Consider the following 26,730-nt stretch of genomic DNA (forward strand, 5'->3'; position numbering starts at 1 on the left):
GTTTCACAGAATGTGATTAAGTGGAAAAACTGAGGGATTCTTTATAAGAATATTTGCAGCAACTGTTACTTAAGTTTCCAGTTGTTCAAAATCAACTGGTTTGAAATTGATTAAAAAAAAAACAAAACAAAGCACTTTCACTGAATATTTTATTAGGTATTCAATAGCCAACACAGCCCAAATGAAGTTGGATGGAATGATTTGAGCAAGCATGTACTGTCATATGCACAATAATATCTAGTCTACAGACAATCATAACAGCATCATTAAGTACTCCATGTCAATCCAAACCTGTATCAGTTCCAGTTAAATGCCATATGAATCGAGTCGAGATGATGATCCTACATCAAAACCGTGTAATACTAGGAATAGTTTTCCATCCTGTCTACCTGTTTGTTCCCAACTTCCCAAATTTGACCAATATTAACGTAATACTGATAATGATGATAACAATTAATTGCTTTTGATGATTAAAAAAAAATTAGTAAGTCACTGAATGAACACACATGAAGGATATACTTTCTGCAGATGTTTCTGTGCTTATTTTGCTTCATTACTTTTTTTTCAAAACAAACCAAAATACAGATATAGTATGAATGCAAGTGATGGCCAGGGACAAAACAAATCGGGTTTTGGATTTTGTGTGAATTCAACAAGTGACAGCATTTTATCAAACAGTGCCTACCTGTCAGAAAAGAATACCCTTCATGTACATTCATTCAAGAATAAATAATCATTTCTTTATACAGTGGTACATGGAAACAATGATATGATATTTTCTGTACAAACAAAAATATATTTTCCTTACATATCTTGGACGGATTTGACATAAACACTTCCTGTAGGAATTACAAATTTACAGTCCCAAATCCAGCTAAATTTCCATACTATCACCAACATGACTAGCAAATCTAAACTTTAAAAAATAAAAACAATTCCAATTTGGTAGAACCTGTAAACATGGTCCACAGAATCACTTTTTGTTATTAATGTAAAACAAAATCACATCTTCTTCCAAACTGACTGAGAAAACAACACATAGTGTATGTAGAGAGAGACTGGATATGAATGCATATATACACTAATACTGTGACTAAAACACCTCGTCTCTATCAAAAAGAAGATTTAGACATTAAATGTTTCAACAATGCGACTATTCCTAGTCATAAAAGAATTGTTTTAAAAAAAAGATTAGAATGGAAGTAAAATGATAATGACATGGTACTTTCTAAAATATATAATTGTCTAATAAAACAGCGGCCTGTACATTTGCCAATAGGGCAGGTGCGGTATATAATATATACTCAAATACACAGGACGGTTTAGATGCGAGATACACATTATTATATATTCCTATATAATTAGTAGGTAGGGATAACAATTTGACATCTAACACCGTGAGATACCCACTTGGTCACTTTAACTAAGCTGAGGGGGGGGGGGGAGGAAGTGATGGGAGGGCGAAATGCAGCCATGGAATGCTAGCAAAGAGTCTTTTTACAAAAAGGCGAAAATAAAAGACATTCCATCTTGGTTCAACTAAAGGTTTCTTTTCTGATGATATATGCATATTATGCTATACTAACTCTCTTCACTGATAATTATATATAATAAACTTTTTTTTTTTTACATCTATCACAACTTTTCTGACTGTAGTTATTTTCTACTGAAACATTCATATACATATATGTTTAAGGAAGAAATCATGCATTGGCTGTATTTTAACAAACGAAAGGAACCAGGCAAGCAAAAACTTGCACATAAAATAAATAGTTTATAATAACAACAACACATGATTCTCTAAAATATAAATTGTAAACAAGGTACGATCCAATTCTCTTATGAATCACTCATATTCCAACAGAAAACAAAACTCATTTTTACATCACAATCATGATAGCACTTGATTTCATCACATCCACACCAAAGGTATAAATAAAATCTATCTACTGTACACCAATAATATTCACCTATTACAATAGGCTATTAAATTAACAACAGGTTCTCTGCTCAGAGAAAATCACAGAACATGTATACACAAGCTAACATTGGATAACTTGGCCAAAAGTTCATTTTTAGGGTCACAGGATTTTTTTAACCAATTTTAAAAATTCTTAACAAATCACTCATTTGAAGAGGGCAAAAATCACAAGTTTGATGACATAAAAAATGTTGATTAAAATCAGAGATCATAAAAAGTAAAATAATATGAACAAACTATAGTAGTGATTGATGTCAATTTCGGTGAAAATATACATGAATTAATAAATAATACCCCAAAACAACCACAAGGGACAAAATTATTCACTGGAAATACAAACACTCCAGAATCTGTAATCCCAAAAACAAACCTCTCTGGCCACTCTAATACCATAAATAACAACAGATATATACATGTATAGATAACATATATCACAGTGGGGGACCTCTCCTATCTCTCTATCATTTCCTGAAGCAACTGGAGGTGGCGTGGAGTCACATTGGGGTCAGTGGTGGCCTTCTCTAATAAAGCTGGCCCCATCTGGGAATATAAAGAGTTGACCAGGATGCCAGTTGCGGTGCGAATGCTTGAGCTACCCCCCTGAACCGCCCCACTACTGTTTGTGGCCCCTAGAAGGTGCCATAAGAGCGGCAACACATGTAGCACCACTTGTTTTTGCTTGCGCTGATAAACTTTGGTCACAAGTTCTGTCAAAGGAAGAACAAATAATAAACATTAGCATTTTTATTGTTCATCAACTGTGGAAACTATCATAGACCTTTCACATTTAATCACATAATCTAGAAATGGCTGAGTGAAGCTTAATTTTACCTGCTACTTTAATCACTAGGTCAGGTTTACTTCTAGCATTGGCCGACTGAGCCTGGTTTGCTAAAGGTTGCAGTAACTGGCCACCGTCTGTTGAAAATAAAACAGTGTGGTTAGTTAGTAAATGTATGTATTGTAAAGCAATCATTAATGGTAATCTAATGTAAAAACAGCCTTGGTAAAGAAATTGTATCAACTCAAATTCTGGAAAGCTAGTTAACATTTACCTCCCTAATAGAAGGTTAATATAATTGAATACTTAGTCTAGTAGTTTTCCTTAAACTAAACTCTTGTTCTCTTAATTTATTGATGTGCAATAAATATATTTTGGTGATATTTATTTAGATTTTGCACAAATTCATACACTGTATTGGACTATTAAAACATCAATTAATTAGTTTACAAACCTATGTGTTCAGTTAATGAGTTGATGATGTCCATTGCAGTATTATAAATTTCTTTGTTTTTAGATGACAGGTTGGGAGCAATGTTTCCTATCGCCATACTCAGGACCTGGGTGAGGGAGTCACTCAGAACAGGGATGATCTGTTGCATCACATTCAGAGCGTACAGATTCACCTTACTGTTTGGGTCCTGTAGGCGGGGCAGGAACTTGTCAAATATCTGTGAAACAAAAATATCAGTCAACATTACATACATGTATGCTGTGTTGCTTTGTCAGACACTACAATTTGTACAGGTCCCATAAATATTGCTCATTAGAAACAATTTTTCTCAAATGTTTGGGAGACACTGCTTAAAGCACTTTTATCCCTCCCAGTTTTAAAATTTAACAAATATAACATGATACAAACAATTCAATGCTTTAAACTTAAATATGCTTTCAAATTAAACTCTGTATGAAACTGCTCAATGTAAATGAACAGAGATGAAGTATTCTAAATTGATGACTGTACCTTGACTACATTCATGTTCACCACGTCTGTGTTGCTCTCCGCCATCTCAAGCAGCATGGTGATGCCCTTGTGTCTGTCTCGCCAGTCGTTGGCAGAGATTAGATTGGTCATGTTTTTGATGGACTCCTGGGTCGCGTCGTCTGTGCGAGCCAGGCGCCGTGAAGGGGTGCTGTGCTGGGGCTCACTGTTCGCTGACCCCCCTCTCACTGTTGAGCTGGCCCGACTAGCTGGGCCTCTTCCTCCTCTAGCCGATGACGCTTCATGGGGCATTTCCCCAAGACCCTAAACACAGTAGATTTAAAAAATAAAACAACATTCTCCAAGACCAAAACACAGGAATTTGTGATAAAATAAAGTACAGGTACATGTATGTAATGTTACAATAATGATCTCTTTTTAAACACAATAGAACAATAATGATCTCTCACCTTGGTCTTCAAGCCTTCCACAATTTCTTGAACATTCCTGAGAGTGTTGGCTGGCAAGTGCTTTGACAACATTCTATCAAAATCCTGATGAGCCATCAGTGTATACAAAATTCTCCTTCCATTGTACCTTCACAAAAAGAATGAAATACATGTACTTGGTATCGAAAACATTTCAAAAGCCAAATAAATTAAACATGAATACCAGTACTTCACATCCCAATTTTTCCCCGCATTTTTATATAACTCCATTCATTGATTCTTCCACCAAATTAAACCCACTTTAGATTTGAATATCTGTACATAGCTATACAAATTTGTTGTAAGTACCTGGTTTCCTGGGAGGGGTCCATGACAAACTGAGCCACCATGGGGATCACCCTATCGGTGACATCCTTGACTCCACTCAGGATTCTTCCTGGCCCCATCTTTTCAACCAACTCCACAACAAAGCGAGATGTTGTCTTTCTGACTTGCACATTTTTATGACTGTTTAAACAGAAACAAAAATTATAGTTGAATTGAAAGCAAATAAAAATTTCTATAAAAGAACTCAAATTTTTTGGCTAAGATTCCACAATATTTATTTGGACTTACGTAGCACCACCAGCAATCAGTGCCAACAAACTCCGCTGTGGGGTGGTGAATTCCACCATGGCATGTAATGCTTTCTCCACATCTTCCCGAATAAATCCATTGCTCTCTCCATTTTTGGCTAACAGAGCTTTGGCAGTTATTTCCACATCCTGCAGGTAAAAGGAAACAGGTGAATTGAAAATCAAGGAAGGACAAAATTCTTTGAGAGAGAGGGAGAGAGAGTGTATTGTAATCAGGAAATACTTACAGCATCCATGCTCTTTTTGAGTTGAGCAAACATTTCTCCAAGAGCAACAATAGCCAACCTTGACACTTGAGATCGAAGATTTTTCACCTGGAATCAATATGGATTATTTACAAAGTGAGTACTAAACATAGAAGAAATGTCTACATGTAAAAGCTTATAATACTCATTATGTTCAAACTGGAATTCAATATTGACCATGACATGCCATTGTGATACTGACCTCGTTTAACATGGCCAGCACTACCGTGTGGAGCTGAGCATTCACTGTGTCTGGGTGGTACATCACCAGTCTTCTAATAGTGTTTACACCGCCACACTTGGCTTCCCTAAAAGACACCAAATAATTAAACTCATTATCAGAAATCCTTTCAGTTTTACACTTCAAACATTCAGAGTTTTATTCACCAATAAGCCACATACCATTCGTCACTGCCGAGGTTCTTGTGGGCGTCCCGTAGAGCGACCTCTCCGTCTCTGTAGGGCTGCCAGTCACTAGGGTTATCTGACTCGTACAGACCATTGGAGGAGGCAGAAACCACAGGAGGGTGACTAGCATTACCATTCATGGTACTAAAAAACGTAAAACAAAAAATTAAATTAATTGATTATCATTAATAAAATTATCCAAGAATGATTAATAATCAAGAAATTTGCTGTTTTATTATTGACTTTCATCCTTTTTTTTTTTTCTTACATATTTTGTGGAATCTTTTTTATTCATTTTGAAAAGAAGTTTTATACCATAGGTTACAAGTATCAGTAAAACGAGTAAGACAATGAGGTCAACTTACGGCCCACTGCCCGGCTTCTTGCGAGGGGATGGTGACTTTTTGGGGGTCGTGACGGGGATGCTCTCACTGGTGTTGAGCCTCTTGAGCTTCTCTTGCTGCCGCTCCCTCTCTTTCCTCAACTTCTCATCATGCTCCTGCTTTTTCCTCTCTCTTTCAATTCTCTGCTGTTCCAATTCCTCTTCCTTTTGTTTTTGTGCCTTGGCTAATCTATCTTTCATGGCTTTGCTCATAGCTTTACTATTCTCCTGAAATTTTCAAACAAATCTGAACATCAGAAACAGACCTTTGACACATGCTGACAAATTCATTGTCTGAGCTGTTGAACTGCTACATCATTAATCAAAGTACCTACTAGTGTATCATTACCATTTGTATCAAAGAGAACACTTATTGATTAGCAGTCACAGAACATTTCCTTGGTGGCAGACAATTAGAAAGAATGCCTTAGGTAAGTACCCTTAGTACATTAGTATATGTGCAAACTTACGTCTTCTAGGTAAAGATTGTCCGTTTCGTCCATCCCCGGCTCATCGCTGGAGCCCTGGCGATTGATACTGACCCCCACCACCCCGCTGGTGAAGTCTTTGCGATCCGTACGTGGGGGCTTACGATCATGTCTGTCACCTGACTGGGAGTTCCCAGCATTCACTGCATGTTCTACACCATTACTCGAGTCAAACATTCCTGTGATGATGAAGTGCATTAATGAGATCGACTGTAAAATTGATTTTTTTTTAATGAAAGTAATGTGTATTTTCAACAATGCTTAGTAGCGTTATCAAAGGAACCAATTAAAAACAAAAACAAGTTATTACCTTTAGTTAATTGAGATATGAGTTTAAATTGAGACAATAACTCGTGTTGGCTTTTGTTAAACAATAAATCACATTAACTATTGATCAGCAAGTCAAGCAGTTCACACCATGTTATGCTCTTTGTTATTCAGTATGTTGTGATGATGAAGATGTTAACAATACCAAGTTGTTACATGTACTAAGCAAACACTGTTATATTTGTATGCAGATATCAATTCCTGACTTCTCTTCTGCTTATTAGTGGTAACTATAACAAACATACACCTTTCTCTTCATTTTTTTTTTTATTTAGAAAATGTATTTGATATCTATGGTAATTAATGTCCATACATAATAACTGTTTTTGTTCACCCATCTCTTTTAAAAACTTCCTTAAAATACTATTCTAGTAAGAAATTTTTATTTCCACAACACAAGTGTAAATTTAATTCCCTTCCCATCCTCTTTCATTAGAAATAAATTTCTGATCTGCTTAAATATATAAGTACACATTCTTTTTCTCCAAGATTTCTACATCAAAAGTCTACACTGTGTGACTACCTGTGCCTATCTATGTGTGACTAGCCTAGCTACAATGGAGGAACACATACCCTTGCCTACTACACCAATACTGTCTTGGGTAGGCATTTTTTCGTCATCCCACTCGACAGCCCCATAGCTGTGCATGGAGGCCACTCCAAGGGGAGATAACAAGGGGCCTGTAAACAACACGCAATAAATGGAAGGGTTTTAGTGCTGCAGTGTTACTGTGGATGATGCATGCAATCATTACGTCACTCAACAAATTGTGGTCACCATTCTGTCAGGATCCCCCACCCCACCCTTTCATCCCAAAATAAAAATTTCTCCTGTTTAAACAAATTGAAATTTCTGTTTTTAAAAGAATTCAAGACATATCAACTCATTATTAACTTACACTAAATCATTCAAAAGAGTTTCTATAGAATATCCTAGTAAAAAAATTACTTGTTAGCTACTTTTGTGTATCACCTTAATTATTAAGTACACAATATACTTCTGATAGGTAAGTAAATTTTCTGGGTAAGCCATTTAGATATTCGTCTACTGTATATCTAAATTTAAAGCACTGAATGATGACCACACAAAACTCAAGCTCTAGGCACTTCACACTACACATACAGGATACAGATACAAGCAGATTAAAAAATAAATCGCAAAAAGTATTCTGTGTGATCAAAATGACTGGGAGGTGCAAAAAAAAATTTAAAAATAAAATTGTAAGAGAGTTCAAGGGAGGGGCTGAACACGAACAATACCACTACCACTAGGCAGTGATACACACAGTGAAATAGCACGGATACAAAGGCCACTTTTTTCATTGTTTCTGCTGTATGTGCATTGCTGACAGTGCCAAACTTTTTTTAAAACTGAATTCTATTACTGTCTAAAGGAAATAATCACTTCAAAATCCAAATATTTTGTTAACCAAACATGATATTTCCCTGAGATGCATTCAAAAAAGGAAGACAAAATTCATGGCAACGCCTCTCTTGTAAGAATGTGATGTATTAGAGGGGTGGGGGGGTGTCTAGGTGGTTCCTACCTTTCTGCATCCTCCTTCTGTCGCGTACTTTAGTGTTGGGTCCCCCAACACTGACCCGCCGGTCCAAGTTCTCCTGGTCCTCACTGTAGCCTTTACCCACCACCTGGACATTGGACGTCTTGTTTTCCCTGAATGTGACCCCGCTGGAGGGGTTGTAGTCTATCCTGATGACCCCCGAGTTGCCAGCACTGCTGACCCCTGAGTCCTCAGGGCTGCTAAGCTCTGGCTTTTTCTTGGAGAAGGAGTTGGTTCTGGCCAACTTTGGACGAGACTCAAATGGGGACTCTGTCTTTTTGCTGGAAAATGACAAAATATTCCAAAATAAGCAAACAACAGCAGCAAGAAAATATCATATCAAAAACAAAATTCTTACAGCAGAAATTATTTTCATTTGTTTCAAGCATTGAAAAATATCAAACAAGAAACAACATTTTTGAAGAATTTTCATGTAAATATTTATTTATTTTCTTCTTTCCTTTATCTTTTGAATATTTTGTCAAATATTCTTCAAAATATCTTATCTGCAAAATGTATCAAAATATCTTAAAAAATAATTATTTATTTCAAACTGTAACGCACATGAATATGATGATGAACTTACCCTTTTTTGGACCTGTTGGAAATAGAACCCGTGTCCGACTCTCCGTTGGAAGAGATGGTGCTCCAGATCCCACTCTCGTGTAGGTCTGGGGAGGGGGAACGGGACCGTGAGTGACCACCAAACTTCTCCTCCTTCTTCTTTGAAGCACTGCTTCTTATACTCTTGAGAGAGTTCATCATCTACAAGTACAAAGGTCATCTGATATTCCAAAAGATGAAGTTGATGCTTTTTTTTTTATCTACCTATACATTTAGAACATTTTTAATAATGATAAGCATACTGAAAATAGACATCAATAAAAAATATTGGTTAATATTGCATGACAAGAGCAGAGTTGTTTAAATTGGACTACATTACAAATGGTATCAAAGGTGTACACATGAAAGGATTTGACTTCAAATAAATGCTGAACTATCACGTTAACCATTTGTAGATGAAAGTACTGCAACAGTAGCCCTTTACATATCCATCTCTTAAGATTAAGTACTTACCAATAAACATTTCAAATAAAAACATTCTGGGTTTTCCCCCCAAAGTTTACATATTCCATTATTTTAAAACTGATTATTTAATATGTGGAAATGGTTATTTTCCTTTTGTTAGGGTGTATTTTATATACATGTATATATTGACTGTGTGGACTACTTTCAATCCATTCTATAATGAACCAAATTAAAACTGTTACTGGTTAAATGTGCATGCCAAGACAGTAAGTGAAACTAGAAACGATAACAGAACTATTAACAAATAAAAAATCGCCGCAACAGTGTTAAACAAGGCGTCTCAAAACTCATTTTAGGTAAGCACAAAATCCCTGTCTTCCGCAACCAAGCCGCATCCCATTTTAGTGTAATATGAAACTACTATCAAAATAGTTCCCCAGCGGTAATGAAAATGGCAACTCGCTTTACTTATATGACCATTTATTATTCATGAGGCAGGTTTAACAGTTGTGGAAACAATTGGATTGATACAATGCACAACTGAAAGCAGCCAATATAGGATAAGTGATTGGGGTAGCTTGTTGTTGTGAATCAATAAGAGCAAATTTCCCTTGGGCAATGCTGGGGAATCAATGAGCAGAATTCAGGGTATGGTTAATGTTCCCTCATTTCAAGTCACAGACATAAAGGTTAGCACAGCAAACAGTGAAGGTAGAAGAGGCATAAGTTGGGGCACAAACCTTTGGGGCACCTCGAAGGCTTTTCAAGTATTTCATCATCTGTTGAGAAGAGGTGCAAAACATCAAAAGAGGTGCATGAGACGGATTTTATCCAAAAATGAAAAGTTTATGATCAGTTTCAATTCAAATGAAAGTTTTGAAAGAGGGTGATCTAAGTGTATGAAGAAACCCAGTGCTACGGAAGTACTTGTTGTAGAATAGTTCATGATCTTGGTCATATTGTTAAATGACGGTCATAACAATAACGCAGCATGTAATAATTATCTAACAATTAAAACTCATCATCTAACTACATGCAATTATCATTTTACACCTACTGAATTTTCTGCAAGCAAAGCAAAATTTTTCAATTAAACATCACTATCTATAGATCTATCTAAGATGATATCTTCACTTTCCATGATAAGCTATTGCTCCTAAACAAATTACATGTTTAACATGCAGATAATGTCTATGGCAGCTATAGGTAGCACTTTTGTGTAATTTCTTACAGGTTTTCCATTTACATCAAATTTTGCTGTCTAGAATAGGATTTTCAAAAGAGAATAATACATATTAACCCTCCTTTAATATTAATGTATCAATGGGTTTCTGATGTGAATGTTCATGCAGGCCAGATTTCACAAAGAAAAGATAAACATTGAAAAAAAGATTGAAAAAATATCAATGATGTAATGGCCAGCTTTCCTATCTGAATCATTTTCTCAATAATCAAAATAAGAGAATAAGAAAAATAATTGGGAGTACCGGTATTCTAATAAGTTATGTACTCCTTATCTGTTTATCAATAAATGACTAGAAAGAGGGCCACGTATGAAATTGAAGAACTTGGACTTGTGAGTTTTACCTCAGACTTGGACTCATCAAATAGGCCCCTCTCCAGCGAGTCCTCATAAGCACTGTCCTGGTCATCTTCTTTGGAGGAGAACCTCTCGGACTGGGCGGCGGCGATAGGTGGCACTCTTTTGGTAGGGCGGCGTGTGGCAGAACGAGCCAGGGCAGGCTTGGATGGAAACGGAGACTCGTCATTTGCTGCATAATAAGAAAATTTATATATTTATCTCATCAATGAATGAATCAATTAAAGGGTCTTTAACTAAATTTGCATGCTACCCCCACCAGACAGATAAATAGAGCAAGCCCACTCAAATATGTCACGGTTCACATGCTATGTCATCACCTGACGTAAGTAGGATTAAGAGAAATCTTTTCAACACGAGATTTTTTGTGAAATTAAATGAATAAATTGAGATAATGATTATCATCTTCAGATAGCTGTCTTTTAGATAGGTTTAAATATACTTGTATGTCTTTGACACATGAATGCTGTAAAAAATGAATATCTGTAAAAATATATTCAAATAATGTTTAAAAAATCTGGGTGGTGATTACCCTTTATTCAAGAATCAAGATTTTTTTAAAATTACCTGTACTTTAAAAGAACAGATTGTCACATTAATTCTATCATCAGGTCTACAAAACCTGCCTTTGTACTGTAATACACAATATGCTAATCTACAATTAAAGACGATCTCTCATGTGCAAAAGCTCTCTTTTAATTTCAACTAAACGTGCACCTTAATACTCCCAATATATATACATCTGTACCGCAAAGTGTTGAGCAATAAATGAACAAAGAAAACTTTTATCACTCAATCATTTTTTAAAAACACACTTGATCAACAACGTAAACACATAAATTTATCAAGATTACAGAGGCCATGCACTTCAACAGGCTGACAACATGAAATATACCTCTCCACGAGTCCTCACTACCAAAGCTAGGAGATCCCACATCAGCTACAAACAAGTGGAATTAGTGGTGTTAGAGACGGTCGATCAATTTTCTGATTGGTGTTTTAACATCCTTTTTCATTTTCATTGAATTAGTAAACAATAGGAAATGCATTGAGTTAATATGATGTGTATCATGATTATAAATTGCATGAAAATGGTTAAAATGTGCGATTTTTTAAACAGAAGGAATTAGTAATACAAGAATTATAGAGTTAGTTACTTAAATGCATGGAAATATTAAAAACAGTGAATGCTTCTTAATTTATTTCACAGAAAAACTGGGCAATATTGAAATTAAGAAAAAACTTTCTGCATGGCATTTCCTGGATAAAGCACACTTATTTTATCTCTAATTCACTGGATCACTAGAAGCAGTAACTCTATGTACCAGAATCCAGGAAACCTTTCCTGAAATCCCCATAAATGTACCCGCTTTATTAAAAGGTGCATGTTGCTTAAACAATACCCATGGCAACCATAGATGGTAACTCGTGGCTGTTGCCATGCTATGAAGCTGATATACATTAACAAAATAGAAACTACTGAATGTATTACATCACTTGCCCCTACAAAATGTTCAATAGCTACTGGTTTCCAAGCATTATTTAAGTATCACAATTCTTCTTTAAAAATATAGCATATCAATCATGGCAATTAGCTAAACATAAGACATGTCTTTGTTTTAATTTTTTTTGGGGGGGGGGGTGCTTAAAAGAAAGCAGAAATTATATGAATTCTTACATTCATTCATTTGAAAAATTAACTTGTCGTTATCTTTAACAGCTCTAATACACCCACCTCTAAAACCTATCCCAAGACTGTTTTAATTTAACTACCTTCTTGATTTCTATGTTCTTTGGTTTTTCTTTATTTAAATTTGCAAGGCGTTTTTTTTTCTTCACGAATCAAAAGCTTGAGGTTGAGATCATGAAATTCCATACTGAATTAAAAATTCAATTTCAACCTTATCCCTCTTATTTTTTTTATATCAACATACATTGACAAACTTTCAACAGAGGAATTGAAGTTTCTCTAGGATACATTACGTAACATGATTTTTCTATTTTCTGTTACCTGACCACAATGTCGGTATAGAATTTGTGGAGTGCTTCCACTTCATCTTATGAATTTGATAATGAATGTAAGAGGCCCACTTCAGCATGTTTTCTGAACACAACACTATAATTCAAATAATAAAAATCACACATCTACCATCATTGCCAGGCATTTAATATTTGCTTGGAGGTACTACACAATACTTGGGTGGATTTTCAAGGCTAGATCCTGTTACTTTACAGATATATTTGAAAAGCCTTATACACAATATAAATTAATAATATTATAAAAAAAAGTTGACAAAAGTTTTTTTTCTTTAAATTCATCTTTAACCCTTGCTAAGGTACTTAAAAAATTTAACCCATCTGGCTTTTTTTTAAAGGTACAAAAATCACGACTGTTGTATATTCTCTACACATGTACTAATATTATCATCTACCAGTTCATGTAATATGAAGAAAAAAAATCATGTTAAAAATAAATACGGACGCTACATATATAATGTGCTTTGAATACTTCTAGAACTTATATTCTAATTAAGCTAGATACTGAACTCAACTGTGGCATCTATAAATACAATAACTTCCAAGTCCCCCTACTGTGCTTCAGTACTCACTCTTAGAGGACCGAATCTCCAAAAATGGCTTAACAGGAGGTCTATCAACTGGTTTTTTAGATTTTGCTGTAGAAAAAATGATTACCTTAAAAACACTTTTTTCCTTCCAAAATTAAAGTCCAATGCTATAATCTAAGTTCTAGCTTACCTGCAGAAACTGAGCATAAAATCCCCATAACATCACCAAAAGTCATTCTGGTTACAATTATCTCATTCAAAAAAGCTTGGCTATATCATTTTTATTTTTAGATATCATTTCAAAAATTATCTGTCTCGAGCCGCCCGACATCAGTAATTGACTTGGTCTACCCACTAGTCCAGGACAATACCAAATATAAAGTCAGAAGATTTTTATTGATTTATCTATACAGGTATAGGTAAACAGTATGGTGAGAGGAGAAATGGATTTCATTTATACACATCACATGACCGGCTCTAATATTCATCAACTTGGACATTAAGAAAATTACGAGTTATTTACCAGGAGCCCCTGATTAATCCTAGCATTTATCATTCCCTGTAGGTTTCCTGCAGAATGAAATTGAAGCAAAGGGCGTGAAATATTCATATGGCATAGACAGTAACCTTTCAGGGCTATTGGGATCTACCTCAATCCCACAGGGTGAGGATAAGAGAGGCAAACAGGGTATACATTGTACCTCTATTTACAACTGCACTCTAGAGGCGTGTTCACTGATGAGTGGTTTGTCCATTGTGGAGCCATGAAGCTCTCCAAACTTTGCATGCACTTATAGCCCTGACAAAGGCGGTACACCAGTGGAGACTCCCTTTGCAGAGAACACTAAGGAAAGTTGTTGACATTCGTGACGGTCAAACTACCCACACAAATACCCTGGTTTCAATCAGAGACTTGAACTTCATCATATGCACCATTAACAATTCATTTTGTTTACTGTTGATTCATATGTGTGACAATTAGTGGGAATTTAGGATAAGTGCTTCCAGATAATGAATTTGGAATAAAATCATAAAATCAAGCCTTAATTAATGAGATATGCAAGTACCAAGCAAGAACAGGATGTTAAGTTGCCGAGTGATTTAAGCAATAAAAGGAATGTTGCTGTACCTCGTTCTACTTCAGCCAAATCAAGACCACCAATAGTGTTAGTGTTGATTTTGCCTGTGCTGCTGTAATTCTTTTTCAGTTTGTTTAGATGCATCTGTTTGTAAGATCCTAAAAGAAATAAGAGAATTAAGTGTTACTGACATAAAAAAAATTCCAATTTAACAAAAAATAGTGAAAATGGCAAGCATACAACATATTAAAGCTTGAGCAACCACTCTTCCCAAATGAATGTACTGTAATAACACTTTGCTACATAATTTCCTTTAGCAGATAGCACTTTCCGTTTTGACGAGCACGTAGTAAAATGTTGTGCATGTTTGTCTGTAAATTGGTAAATTCAGAAAAACGCTAAATCAAATCCTTTTGCAACCAGTTGAAAAAACAACTGTACATGCTAAATATAATACCTTTACCGTACTTTGTAATCTACTGAACACACTCTAATAAGCCCCTTACCTGTGTCTGGTGGTGGCTGCTGGTCCTCCACTGCATTGATGCCCACCACCGTGATGCGGCGCTGTGGTGGCTTCCTCTTTGGGGTCTGGTTGGTCTCGATTGAATCGACATCTCCTGCCCATGTGGCACGCATAGGTTTCGGAGGCCCTTCATTTATACTTCCCTAAAATACAGAACCAGTGGGTTAAATTTGCATGAATTGATAGTTTTGGAAATTTCAAGACCATATATCTATAATGGTAATTGGGAGAAAATTCACATACATCTTTTTCCCATCAGAAGACTACGTAATATTTAAAGGAACTTCTATTTATTTATACTTGTATCATTCAAAATTTTGAAATATCCTCTCTTTTGTACTTTGGTACCGATTATATCTTGATACCATTTATATCTTGACACAGATTTAAACAACTTGCTTAAAGGTAAAACAATATTTTTGTTGTCACAGTGACTTATGTAATATTAAGTGCATAAAGGTATTTGACAAAGTCCAATGTCCGTCATTATATTTCAGTTAGAAAAAAAACATCACTAATGGTTTTTCCTGGTATTTTGAATACTCTTACTACTAAAAAGCTGTGTCTGTTTTGTTTCTATACCCATTCACAATTATCTACTAGACATCAAACATGTGTGCATTGGCAAATTTGAAAAAAAAAGTTCTTGTAATGTAGACCAGCGCATGTAGAAGGAGGTCAATATTTGTGGTGTGCCTTAAGTATTGTGTCTATGGCAATGACAACACTTATCAAACACATTACTACTTGAGAAGAACAGTTCGGAACTACGTGGGCTTCACCTGCCGATTTTACATGAAGCCCGCTGAATTGCCCATTTTCATTTATGTCTTTAGCTGTCATTTTTGTTCAGACAACACAATTAAGGGAAGCCTCTCTAAAATCAAACATTATCATTTGAGTAGATGGCCAATGTTTGATCGTTGAGTACTTTTGTTCCTGCTGCGCTTCTTTCTCTCCTAGTGAGATAAACCCTCTGACTAGGGGGTCAGTGTAAGCAAATGGTCGCTTCCTTAAACCTATCATATTCAACTCTCTCCATCAATTTCTGAACTTTGGTTTAATTAATTCTAATATCTACACCTCTTTACTGTAATTACTTCCTATTCTGAGTAGATTTATGGTCATCCCTGCACTAGGAGACCTTTATATCAATACAAAATGAAACATATAACCGTTTTTCAAAGCCATGTAAATTTAACCATATTAGATTTATAGCGAAATTTTTCAAAAGATAACCATCTTTCCTTTGCTGTAAAAAATGCTTGTTTTGACATGTTTTCTTACATTTTAACTACTAAATATTTCCTTATTTTCTACACATCAGTTTTAAAGGGATAAATATGATTGATCTATGGGAAATTAAATTCGGTATTTTGCATACACATAACATCAGCAGGCGCATGAGTTCCACCTGCATTGATTACAGATGTAGTTATTGAAACAGGCACTCGAGAATCAATATTCTGCCAATAACTGCTATTTCTTTGAGTCTGATTTACAAATAATTGCTACAAAACATTTAGCATAATTTGTGAAGATGGAAATCAATAAAATCTGCTGCAATATATTTTCGAAACACAACAAATATTCAGTTGCTAATAATTAGACTTGATCGCAAATATCTAAATATTTATAAAAACCTAACAAGCAGGAGCCCAACAGACGGCAGAGATCTTTTTAAGTGCAGATGAATTTGAATAAACAACATTGTTGATGGAGCTTGTTAGAATCCAATTACGATAAAGAGCCTTTTAAGTTTTATAGCACAACACATTGCGTAATTTGTCACAAATTCCACCCGCAGACTGTTGTCAACAAACAAGACATTTAAGAAGATTTTTATCTTTTCCTCACCTCAAACAACTGACCCACCGGAGGGCCAAGATTGATAAATTTAGTCAAAACAGGCACGTAGTCAATCACACCCATCGAGCACAAATCCTTTCAACTTAAATAATCGGAGTATTGTTAAAAGTCTGTCTCCAGCCTTTTTTCTTAATCCGTCCCACTACATTAGCGAATATACAATTCCATCTAAGACCATAAGTCAACTTCATTCCTGACTAGAGCCCACACATCCCTTGGTTCCGAATATGTCGCGTTGCTTTCATACACTAATTACCAGGTCTCTTGTAGAAACCGCATTCTTGGGGACGGCACTATGGATCAATAGTCTTTCACTTGTTTGAAATTAAATGGTGCATTTTCAAAGCACTGATTTATTTGGTCGCAATAAGGAGAAAGGTTCCTAGTGAAGCCAAGCAATTTTCCTTCACAACTCAATGATCATTATTGACAAAATTTCATGCTATACAGGTTTTGAGAGGGAATGAAATACGAGACACAAATCCAATGATATTATTAAGATTATATTATTTTTTCCTCAATACTTGTCAATAGAGGCAAAGGGATGAAATTCTATACACTTTGTGAACAAATTTAAAGAGTGAATTTCTTCTCCAGGTATACTATTATTATGCTATCCATATGGTCTTGTGAATTCAAATTCTCACCTCAGCTTCAATAATAAAATGTTTTTGTAAATTGCTGAGTTCAATATATATATCAATTGTGTATTGCAATCATAATAACTATTAATTCTTACCCAAAACATATGTTCATACAAGTCTGCATTTTTTTCTTTTGAATGTATAATAAAAAAAAAAAAAAAAATAAGCCATAGTAAATAGTTAACTTTCAACATTAATATCATAAAACTTTCTTCTAAATTACATTTAAATGACACATTATTTTCTGATGATGATGATGATGATGAAGATGACAATGATAAAGGAGGAGGATGATCAATTCCTCTAATTTTTGTGACACGAAAGTAAAGAGAGGTAACTCTTGAAATGCAATTTTAATTAAAGTATTAATTTTCCTATCTTAAAATGATCTCATAGAAGCAGCTAGTCCCTAAAACCTGGAAAGGAGATTAAAAACATCTACACCAGGATGCACCATGTGGAAAAAAGTTTGATGGATTAATAAATATTCTTATCTCTCACACTTCTCAACAAAATAAACCATGATGATATTAAACATGTATGTACTCAATGGGTTCACTGGAGGAATACTCAGTTCTTCAAGGACTTAAGATTTAACACATTATCAAAAGATAACATCCTACACGCAATTCTTTTGTTTACTAGTATAGATCTTGTACCGTTGAATCAGGGAAAAAAAGCTGGCTTTGACTGGATGTCTTTTTAAAGTCTGACCCAATGAACAGACCAATCTTTTCATATTTTTCTAATGAGATCCTTATAAATTCAGAGGAAGAACTGTAAGTGATGAAGACTGCAAAGGGGTCTGACTTTATACTAAGAGAACATGCAAAAATGTAATGCTATGTTAATAATCAAAACCATGAAGTCCTTTGTATATAAGATATATAAACATAAAAAAGAAGACTTGACGATTTTATCTATTTTGAAAGAATATTCCTAAAATCCATTGATTTTTTGGTTGAAAGTAATGGACACATTTCAAGTGATCCTGAGAACAATATGAAAATTTTTTAAAGTAAAACCCAAAATATACATTTTTAAAATAAAATCAACAAACTATATATAGGGTCACGCTGCTAAATATATAATTTAGCACCTGATTTTCAAAACTTTCCCATTTCAAAATGTACACCTTTAATATAATTATAAATTCTTTTTGTTTCTCTTGTCTACTGTAAATTTTCCAAACGACTGGATATTGTAAAATTTTCATCTATGATCTAAAATGTAAAGGCAACCTTTCCTTGATATCTATGCACCATTCATGCATAACATTCTTTACACAGAGGATGGATACTTTCAGACGTTTTACTTCATCTAATTCATTTCAAACTAAGCATAAATATTAGAATATACTTGTATCTTGAGGTAATCCTCAACTTTTAATACACAAACTGGTGAATATTTAAGAAATGAACCCAAGTTACACGAGTATAACCTTGATTGGGGCTGTTTACACTTCATAATCAGCAAAGCGGATTATAAAAAGCATAACTTGCTCCAACCCAGGTTGTATGAGTATAACTTGGAAAATGAACAGATATTGAGTTCATACCTTATAATTTAATTTCCTGTAATTTACTGTACAAATTAAGAGTGTTTTACTTTAAAAAATGATATTAATCTGTGTTGTTAATGTTGGTGCATTGTGATGTTCAAACCAGTTTATACAAATTTAACTAATTTTTTCTATCCCATCAAATGCTGCTTTACAACATGTACAACCAGAATTAAATTATTAATTTACAAATATACAGAATAATTTTGCAGCTAGATTCTGCGACCAGACTCATACAGTAAGAAACAACAATATATTCTATTAAAATCACCAAGTACAGTAAAACACGCTTATAACGAAGTCCCAGGGACGGGCAATATTACTTCGTTATAAGCGTAATTCGTTATATCCATCAAGTTTACAACATAAAAAAGAGACTTTGGGAATGAAATTCACTTCGCTGTAAGCGTCAATTCATTATAAGCGTGTTCGCTATAACCGTGTTTTACTGTATTTGAAATACAGTCAACTTTGTATGACGTAATCTGTCTACAATGGCCATTTAACTCTTAAGTAACCTACAACTTTAGTTCCGACTGATAGCTCAGGCTCAACACGCTTCTATATATAGTCAATCTTATTTTCAATCAAACACTTTATATGAGTAATCGGTGCAAGCTTTCTACAGACACCCGCCTTGTGCTCACACAATTGACACAGGGGGACTGTAAACCATGTCTGGCCCACAGTTCACACTCACACATGTACATACATTGTATATACACACAGTCTGTCAACCTCTGACATTCTAGGCTGACTCTCGCTACTTTTTTATCACACTAACGCTCTAAAAGTATTCAAACCAATATAACTTAAAACAAACATTTCATTCATTTAAATTTCACGAATTGAACATGACGGTAGAATGTGTAAAGAACACTGGGCAGGCGTCCAAGTCCAGATTAGTACAATAAATTTAAGTCCTTTGTATTTAGGGCTGACCTCAAGTAAACAGAAGAATTTGGAAAGAGACTACTTGGCATGTATTACACTACCAGACATTCAATAAAACCTGGACATTTTAATAGCTCTCGAGGCAGCCACTTTTACCATGCCTTCAATACTGTTATTTGCCAACAAAATTGATAATTGTTATTATAAAGAATTCTATTTTGACTAAAACAAACACAATGTGCATAAGGCAATCATTTTATCCTTTAACTGTGCTACCAGTCATTTTTGTTTATTCAAAGGATCTATGCATATGTGCTGTATATAAAACCTACTTGTTAAATGAATATTTAATCTCTCCCCAGGTCTGTATAGACATCATGGAATTTTGTTGTGAATTTATTAGTACATGTACACAGATTCTGGATCAAACCATGTTTTCCCTCCCACAACACAAATTCAAAGAACTGATCTCTGTATGCTCACTACAGTGACACTACCATACATCGAGTATCACAGACCCCATGGCCAAACCAAAGACAATGTGGACAGAAACTTTCCCTAAAATTTATGTGTAATCTTCTTTCAAAATGATTATATCTACTAAAATGTGTTATTTCCATCAGCCATCTGCTGACCATTTCATTTTTGTCAAAATACTGGGTATATATATGGCCGATTTATGCACCGTCACTTTAATTCATCTTTGAAAGTACACACTTAAATCTGCACACAATGTCACACATAGACAACTTTAAACTTAAAAAGACATATTTGTAAGACAATTTGTCTCCCAAGTCCCCAGTCAGAAACTGTTTTATCTCATGTTATTTTTTCAAGTACAACATTACTTGACTTATGTCAAACTATGATTTACAAGCATAATTTGTATATTATAAAAAACACTTGAAAAACGGCCTAATCCAAATATGAAACTCAAAGAGGGAATAAAATCTTTTACAGTAAAAACAATTCCTTTCCTATTTAAGAAGAAAAATAAAAGTCAAGTATCTAGTATTCCAAACAAAATTAAACTGACTTTTAAAAATTAAAGTTGTACACATGTACATGACAGATTGACAGGCTAAAAGGAATGAAATTCTTTTATCAAGATGTTAATAGTGTGTACAGAGAATGTTTACAGAGAGTATTATAAGATATAGGAAACAGGGCCTGGGAAGGGGCCATTGAGTGCCATTTGCTTACTTTATGAAAAAAGTGGAACAACATGTCTGTCAAAGATACAGAACACACAAGGGTACATACCGGTACATGAAAATAGATAATACATGTATATACAAAAACCCTTGTTAAAAATCTTATTGCAGCCAATAGATCCCACCATAGCCCCACCTAATTTGGACCTTTGTTTTTTTTCTGGTGTTATTCCTTCCCATTCAACAAAGAAAAACCTTGAGTTTCTGCATGTACATAATAGTTTTAAATTGATGAAATATTCATTCTGTATCCACAAAAGCATACAACTTAAAATAAAAAACAAATGGGTGCATCTAAAATTTTTATACTTCTACATGTCAAAAGATGAAATGTCTCTCTAAATTTACAAAGGAAAATGATTTTCCACGAAAGACCCACAGTAACGATGGTATATATATCAGATAAATACACCTACCCGGTATGTAGAAAATTGGTGTTACAATAGAAAATATCATCTACCGTACAATTTATTTGCTCCTAGAAATGTTATAGCTTAAATTAAATAAATTTTGTCATCACCTCACATAAAAAATCTCATAAACCACCAAGGCATTAATTTTAACCTATGATCCAGTGTATGCGACCTCCTCATAGAATCTTTAATAATAACTCCAACTGGGAGATGATAAATTTTGATTTTATAATTCAGTCAAAAGTTTGACATCTTACAACTCTTTTGATAAAAATTGATAAACGACTCTAAAAAATTTCAATAATGAGGGGCATTTAATTAACTCTTCCCACAAGTCAAACAGTTTACATGGGTGAGGAGGCATCAACAGACAGGGAAAATGGACCAGGCGTTCAATTACATTTGCAAGCTTTTGGCACCTATGGTCTTTTAATAGGGGTCTTCCAGATTTTACCTCTGACGCAGATCTTGACAATGAAGACAGATTGGCTGTTTAATCATAATACTGGAGAATGTTGAACCTTATTATCAAATAAAAAAAACAATTGTTCAGTTTGCCAATGTGCTTGTCTGAGCTTTTTCTCAACTTGCAGTTTACATACTTGATTACGTTCCTTACATTAGCAAAACAACAGCAATCTGAAATGACCTATTCTAATGGGTACATACATGTTATTTAATGTGTTTGTACATAAAGGCTTGGCATATCACCATTTAATGGAAACGTAAGCCTGTACAATTAATGCAGTTTTTATGTAGGAATTATCCATAAAACCCGTTCAAAATCCCTGCTTTATAGGGCAGTTCTGGGAATTTCAAAATACAAGGAAAAAACTTTCAGTCTGTGAGAAATTTAGCCCTATCACCTTTTTTTAAGACTTAGCTAGATCACCTTTTCAAAACTTTTAACACTGAAACTTCCAAATAGCTTTAACAGGTGTAAGATACCTGGTTAAAGTAATGGAAAGATAAAACCATTCATTTAGAGCGTAACTCCCAACATATTAAAAGCCTGGACATGCAAAGGATTACAGTATATACCACCTTTGAACATTAAAACAGGAACATAAAGCTATTTAATCGCTAACTTAAATGTAAAATAAACGTTAATAAAACCATTCTAAATGTTGCAAAATTTAACCTCGATATATATGAATATTAAAGAAGTTTCTCACCATAATGGACTTTCAATTTCAATCTTACAAACAGCCCCCCCCCCAAAAAAAACCCAATCATTTAAATTATCAAATAAATTCACAAAATATTCAATTCTCTACAAAAAGGTTTATCACATGATCTGAAACTTTACTTATTCCTGCATTTATCTGTTTATCATTTTCATATCATCTTATATATTTACACAAAATATTTTATTACCCCAAGAACAAACAAGAACCTTGAAGTTTGAATATGACAGGTAAATTCATATTTATAATGCAAAGTCAGATGCAATGATTTTTTTATGTCTAGTTGGGCTGGACTGTTGACTCTTGACATCAAGATAAAAACCACCGCCCTTGTTAAGAATGATACTGATATTAGTAATACATTGTAAATTGTCTAAATTGCAGCAACAGCAAATTTTCTTTACATTTAAAACTCTCTAGGTCTTTGGGTGTATTGGGTGGGTAGGGGTGTAACCAAGTTGCCTATGATTACAATTTGTTTGATATTATGTACCAATACTATTCTTTTAGGCAATAAATATTACTTTATGCAATCCCTATGTAATGCTATAACAAAACATGTTAATGAGTACAATTTTTTTTCATACAAAGGTTTACATATCATGATAACATATTACGGTATTTATATTACAAAGTCTTAACTCATTTTATTTTCACAAATTACTGGTACATAATAATGTCTTATTTGTACATAAAACAAAACCATTCTCATAATTTCAGTATTTCACATCTAAGAATGTATTTATAAATATTTATCAGACAGTTCTCCATCAGTAATAAATTACAAAAGCTTACCATAAACATTAATTTAAATTTAAAAAATACATTCTGTTGAACCTTTTCTGATTCCCAGCTTGCAAAACAGAATAAAAAACAACTCTATATTGCTTAATGAATAAAGAGAAATCATTCATTATTAAATGGCTGTTGCAGACTTTACACTTGATTTCATGCCAAATTGAAATTCATCAAGAGTGAAGACAAACAAATTCATTGGGTTTTAAACTCTTTCTTCAGATGTGAGAATGTCTGTCTCCCTCTCTGCATGATGTTGTGAAATGTGAATGTAAGGAAATCAGATTTTGTTCATCATTAAACAAGAGCACAACCAAGAGAAGCACACTTTTTGCACAAGGAAATGGTTTGTTTTAATGTGTTGCAATAAGGACTATGACAAAGTCAGTTTAACATTCATCAGATACTTTTCTTGAACAACGTATGCCAATATATGAAGTCGAGTTAACTTTGCATTAATGTATTGTTAACTTCTACATACAATTCAAGTTAATTAATTACAATACAAAAGTACACATGGATAGATGATTTCAGAGGTACTAATTAAGGTTCTCTTTCAACCTTGTTCACTTACACACCTCAACACTCACACACCAACATGATTACAGTCGGGAATGCTATATATCCCCTCCACTACAAGTCCCATGAGGGGGAAACAGTAAATACTTACTTGCTGATTTTTCTTGTCTCTTGCATCTCGTTCATCTTCCCAAGGAAAATTACTTCTCATACTGGCACTTTTGAATCGCCTGCTCGGCCCGGGCGTTCCATTCTCCATGGTACTGACTGCCGGCGTTGATCTTGCTGACGAAGTCACCGATTCAATCTCTAACGTATCAGACCGAGAAATATGTCTTGCTGACCCACTATTTCCGACAGCCAAGACCCAGTCGATATCGGCTGCATGAGCATGGTTCCCTGAGCGACTTTGTGCAGAGGATGGAATAGGCATTGCATATTCAACTAACCCTTCATGGTTCAATTTGGGGAGCTGGCGTCTTGCTAGGCGGGCTTGGACGGCCGCCATTACCCCTTCCCCTTCGGCACTGAGTTCGACCCCATCCACTGCATGGACAAGGGGCTGAAGACGACCTTGTCCCATGGCTTGGGCTATCACAGAAAAGCACTCCAAAGTTGCCTGTCTCACTTGCCTTTTACTGTCACATAGGGCTGGTGCCACTATTTGGCAAATTCTGGGAAGATCAAAATCGTAACTGGGGAAAGTGAGAAGGGCTGCAATGATTATATTTACAGTGTCTAGTCTTACTCTGGAGTTTTTATGACCAATATTGTCAAATATCACAGTTAGTACTGGTTTGGGTTGATAGCTTTGCATCATTTTAATAGCTACCCTCATCACAGCTTGACGCACAACAATTTTGTTATCACCCATGCGCTTTGCTAATGTTGAGGACAATGGTTTTAAATAGTGCTTTACATTTTGTCCCAACTTTTCAACAAGAATGTTAAGAATTTCTAACGTCACTGTTGTAATTTTGAAATTAGAGTCATCAAGCAAATTGCTCAGGAAACTGACAAAAGGCATCATGTGTGGCATCAAATTGCTTGTCACATCATTTGATTGCAAGTCCTTGATCAAGTTTTTCAGCTCTTCTACTCCTTGAGCACGCAGTTTGAAGTTTTCCTGATCATTTATCTGCTTCATCACATGACTAGGGATGATGCCAAACTCAAATGACTCCACATACTGAGCTCGACTTGTATTGGGAGGCCCATTTGCAACAGGTTCAGCAACCTTTGGTGACTTTGAGAAGGGTGGTTTTGAATTGCGAGGAGTACTTGCTAATGAGCTATAACCATCAGAAACTGATTCCACCTCCATTCCAGTGAGTTGACAATAATACCTCCTCAGAGGTGTTGACAACTTTTGAATGTAATTGCCAAACTCCCTCTCTCCAACCAAATTCTTGATCTTTTCCATTGTTGTTAATGCACAGTCTCGAATATTGTCTTCTACCGAATTATCCAGGAGCTTCTTCGCCAATGACTGTGTGATTTCGAAGAAATTTTCTCGCTGAAACTCTGGAGTGAACAACATGGGTAATGCAACAACAGTCTCTTTTCGAACACGAGGATCATCATTTTCCAAGCCATGCTGAACAATAGCTTTTAGTAATACTTGCACATTTTTTGTGTATTTCATGTAGACATGCAAAGTCTGTATCACAGCTCTTCTGACAGTTATCTTACTTTCACCTATGTTTGGAATCAGTTTCCCTAGGATGACATTCATGCATGTATCCAAATCATCTCCAAACTGAGGAATCACTTCGTTAATGAGCTGTGTACATTTCAGCCGTACGTCCCAATTCGAGTCGGATAGTGCAAACGAAAGTCCATTGAAGATCGCCTTTGGGTCGTTGTATGGCAATCTGCCGCCATTCCGTCGGACAGTAATAATCAACTGCTCCAAGATATCAACTCTTCTTTTGAAGCTCTCTTCTCTAAGTTGGCTGAGAACTTCATTCTGTTCCATAGTCCAAACCCCAGGTTGGTTTGACTCTAAGTATGAGGCATTATTAAATTCATGGACAGGAAATTTGGTAACGTGGGCCTTGGCGACTTTGCCAGCCATCTAACCTGTAACGCTTAAAAATTGGGTCGTTATGAAGTCAATGTGATTTTCGTTTACTTTCAAGACACTCTAGTGTCTACTATATCCCATGCAAAAGACATTGTCGCGATAATACTCTCCGTAATTCGCTGAAATTAGTCATTCTATCCTTCACATTCTTCGATAGACGTCCAAGATGGCGGAGTTCTTCACAACAACACAAACTAATGAAATCACGTGATTGAGAAAACTTGCCCGTATGTTAATGTAATAAGATCAGAGGAAATATGCGCGGATCAAACACTTTCATATTACATGTAGGTTTCCTCATTAATATATTTGATAGTTCATTAATTTCACTAAACAAATACCAGTTGTTAAGGACGATGGCATGAAAATGTCACAGATAATCCAACTTACAGTAATTAATGTGAAAGCAATTATCAAGACATGCGCTCCAGGGGTGCCAAAATCATTAATAATTTCAACTGAATACAAATGCATGCAGAAACACGATACTTGATTCGCTGCGGGTAGCAAACCCTGTATTTAATTATGATTTTTAAGAATATAATTTCCTTTGAATTTTAATGTGAA

The 26,730-nt window shown here is 34.9% G+C and overlaps 1 protein-coding gene across 6 annotated transcripts; it reads right to left on the reverse strand.

The window, feature by feature from the left end:
• Positions 1-135: 135 nt before the first annotated feature.
• Positions 136-26,366, reverse strand: LOC128178728 (TOG array regulator of axonemal microtubules protein 1-like). 6 transcript variants are annotated; one of them, XM_052846027.1, is made up of 21 exons: positions 24,229-26,366; positions 14,962-15,124; positions 14,506-14,613; positions 11,705-11,749; positions 10,797-10,981; positions 9,950-9,988; positions 8,767-8,945; positions 8,166-8,461; positions 7,192-7,299; positions 6,274-6,470; positions 5,787-6,031; positions 5,416-5,565; positions 5,216-5,321; positions 4,996-5,082; positions 4,749-4,897; positions 4,482-4,640; positions 4,155-4,281; positions 3,727-4,008; positions 3,217-3,433; positions 2,813-2,899; positions 136-2,688 (listed from the first exon to the last, which is right to left on the reverse strand). In XM_052846027.1, exons 1-21 carry the CDS (start codon positions 26,152-26,154, stop codon positions 2,432-2,434), a joined length of 5,112 nt encoding a protein of 1,703 aa, XP_052701987.1. In that variant the 5' UTR covers positions 26,155-26,366; the 3' UTR covers positions 136-2,431. The 6 variants fall into 6 exon arrangements, with proteins under 6 accessions (XP_052701987.1, XP_052701992.1, XP_052701989.1 ...); XM_052846032.1 differs by lacking the exon at positions 24,229-26,366 and adding an exon at positions 16,839-17,547; XM_052846029.1 differs by lacking the exon at positions 11,705-11,749.
• Positions 26,367-26,730: the final 364 nt, after the last annotated feature.

This window comes from Crassostrea angulata, chromosome 3 (genome assembly GCF_025612915.1).
Source record: "Crassostrea angulata isolate pt1a10 chromosome 3, ASM2561291v2, whole genome shotgun sequence".
NCBI lineage: Eukaryota > Metazoa > Mollusca > Bivalvia > Ostreida > Ostreidae > Magallana > Magallana angulata.